Here is a 2500-nt window from a genome sequence, read left to right on the forward strand (position 1 = left end):
TCCATTTATTGCACCCGTAGCCAGAGATACTTCAAATTACCGAATAGGTTTAAAAACACTTTTATTATAGCGAACAGTTTTAATTATTAGTAGTAATCTTAATTATTAGTATTTTAGTGTTAATTCTTCTCCTTTTGTATTTTGTAGGTTATATTTTACGGTTTTATAGTAGTTATCAAAATATATATATAGATAATTTTTAATAATTGTAAAGTAAGTCACATTTCAGCCGGCCCGGGGGCTGCAATGATTTTACTTCTTAATAAAGCTATCTATCTATCTATCAATTAAAATATGTGTAAAACCTCATTTCAAACCAAAACGAAATTTAAACCAAGCTAACCAAGCCCAGCACTGGGCTAAGCGAACCCCTTTCCATGTATCCACAGTACTCGTTTTAACGCATAGAAGAGGGTTTGTGTGTGGCTATCCTGACTGAGGTGTATACTGAATGTGGGGTCTGTAATTAGGAAAGTAAGATTATTGTGTTAGAAGGTCATGTGTCCAATAGGACCACCTGTATGCAAAAGAGATCATTATTTTCATCGTTTATTGCCATGATTACCGTGGCAACCAGTGCATTTCCGGCAGTTCCATCGGTCACGAACTATAACCGCCTTCCCAGGAGTGCTGATACTCATAGATTTTAAAATACTCCTATACCAGAGCTAGTAGTTCAGCTGAATTTTGCTACCCTATACTAGAGTCAACTCCCACCGATTTCCGTCTAAATACCGATACTTGACAGTTAATAATATCCAGAAGTGTTTCATGATCACTGTTGAGGCTGAGTTGCGTAAACTTAAACTTTGCCGACTCGATTTTTTTATATTTTTGAGCGGGAATTTTTGGTTTCCTTAGTCTTGATAAAATCTTCAAGCGACTGGTCAGTTTTTTGAAAAATGATATCCTATTCTAGACCCAAACGATATGATTTATATACTATATCCTAGAGTAAACTGCTTGAAAACAGCGGCATATAACTATATAGTCCATATATGGCAGTACCTCCCCCGGGCTTAAAACTGAATATACAGAAAACAGTTTTGCAAATTGAAAAGGCCTACATGTGAGAAAATCCGATCACTCCTGAACTTTTTACTGACAAGATTCATATCGTTAATAAATCCCCGCATGAGCTCACGCAAACTTTTAGGTTTAACAGTTTTCTGCGGAGAACTTGCACAAAATGTAATGGTACGATGATGCAATAAAACCAAGGGTCAATTAAATTTTTAAAAGTTACACTCGTAGAGTATACGTTGAACCCTTGTTTTTACATGTGCACGCGAAAATTAGTTCAATATAAACCTCGTTACAAGTCGTTGTTACAAGACTCCGACTTGTAGCGCTACATCTGTAGAATATTTGGTACGTACAGAATTCAAGGAACGTTTTACAGGAGTCCAACTTGTATCTTTACAAACATCCAACTTTTCAATTACAAGTGCAAACTACGAGTCATAAGTTTCTTGCAAGCTTAACGTACGACTTAGGAAACGTATTTCAAAATTTTGATATGTTCTCGTCTAGCGAAGAAGAACTTGAAGAACCATTGAGACACCGAGTGATGGGGAAGATATCGTTGACGTCACCTATTGTAATTAATGTGACAACCAGGGCCTCATTGGTTGTCGAAACAAAGGGTCTTGTGTTCCTGTGGTTGGCACATTTGAATAACAAAAGCAACGTTTGTAAACAGATATCTTCCCTATTCGGCAGCCAAGATATTTTGAGGAAAGATGGTCGTTTCACATTGAAAATCCACTTGATTTTCGGAAGAAACTTCGTCTCTCTGACGAAGCATTCGAGTATTTACTTGCAGCAGTTGGCCAACAGCTTGAACAAATAAACCTTATACATGTAGTCTACTCACATATTCAAGTTACGTTACCATAGACCACTTTTGATATATTAAATTTCCAAAATGGCCTATTGCAAAGCTACAGTTGCACATTACATTTGTATCATGACCCAGCACATGTGTCAATTACAGTGTAGGCAAATCGTTTACTGAATTAACAAATTTACAAGTTGGACTTTACACGTAGAATCATGTACACAAGTAAAAACTACACGTGTAACGTTTTTATAGAATTGACCCCAAGTTAATCGTAATTCATAAAGATCCTGTGTGACCGTACAACTTGATAATGATATGGCCGACCATAAATTCCCAGAGAATGGGTTCTTCTAATATCTTTAGAGATGCTTTTTACTGATAAAGAAAAGACATTTTACGCCAAAAAATAGGATCTCCAAAATTCTATCGCGTTTGCCTTCTATCTGATCGTAGTTGTTAGAATATTATAAGGTGTAAACATGGTTTTTCGCTCTACTGACTTGTGCGTTGCCCTTTTTTTTTGTTTGCCAGTAGATTAGCCGCATGAAACGTTTTGAAACATTTTTCCTGTTTTTTTTTCAGAGCACTAAAAATGGATTCCGGGTGGCTAACTCTTTGGGTAGCAACTTTTATACACTTTTGCGAGGCACATCAGAC

At 36.5% G+C, this 2500-nt stretch overlaps 1 protein-coding gene across 3 annotated transcripts in view; it reads left to right on the forward strand.

Annotated features, from left to right (window-relative positions):
• Positions 1-2500, forward strand: part of LOC137978014 (carboxypeptidase D-like) — a 54238-nt gene that overhangs the window by 46393 nt on the left and 5345 nt on the right. For all 3 annotated transcript variants that reach the window (XM_068825248.1, XM_068825247.1, XM_068825250.1), the window contains exon 2: positions 2426-2500. This exon is cut by the window's right edge and continues 804 nt beyond it. In XM_068825248.1, the coding sequence (XP_068681349.1) occupies positions 2436-2500 (65 nt within the window). In that variant the 5' untranslated portion in view covers positions 2426-2435. The remainder of the gene's footprint in view (positions 1-2425) is intronic.

This window comes from Montipora foliosa, chromosome 1 (assembly GCF_036669935.1).
Source record: "Montipora foliosa isolate CH-2021 chromosome 1, ASM3666993v2, whole genome shotgun sequence".
NCBI classification, from domain to species: domain Eukaryota; kingdom Metazoa; phylum Cnidaria; class Anthozoa; order Scleractinia; family Acroporidae; genus Montipora; species Montipora foliosa.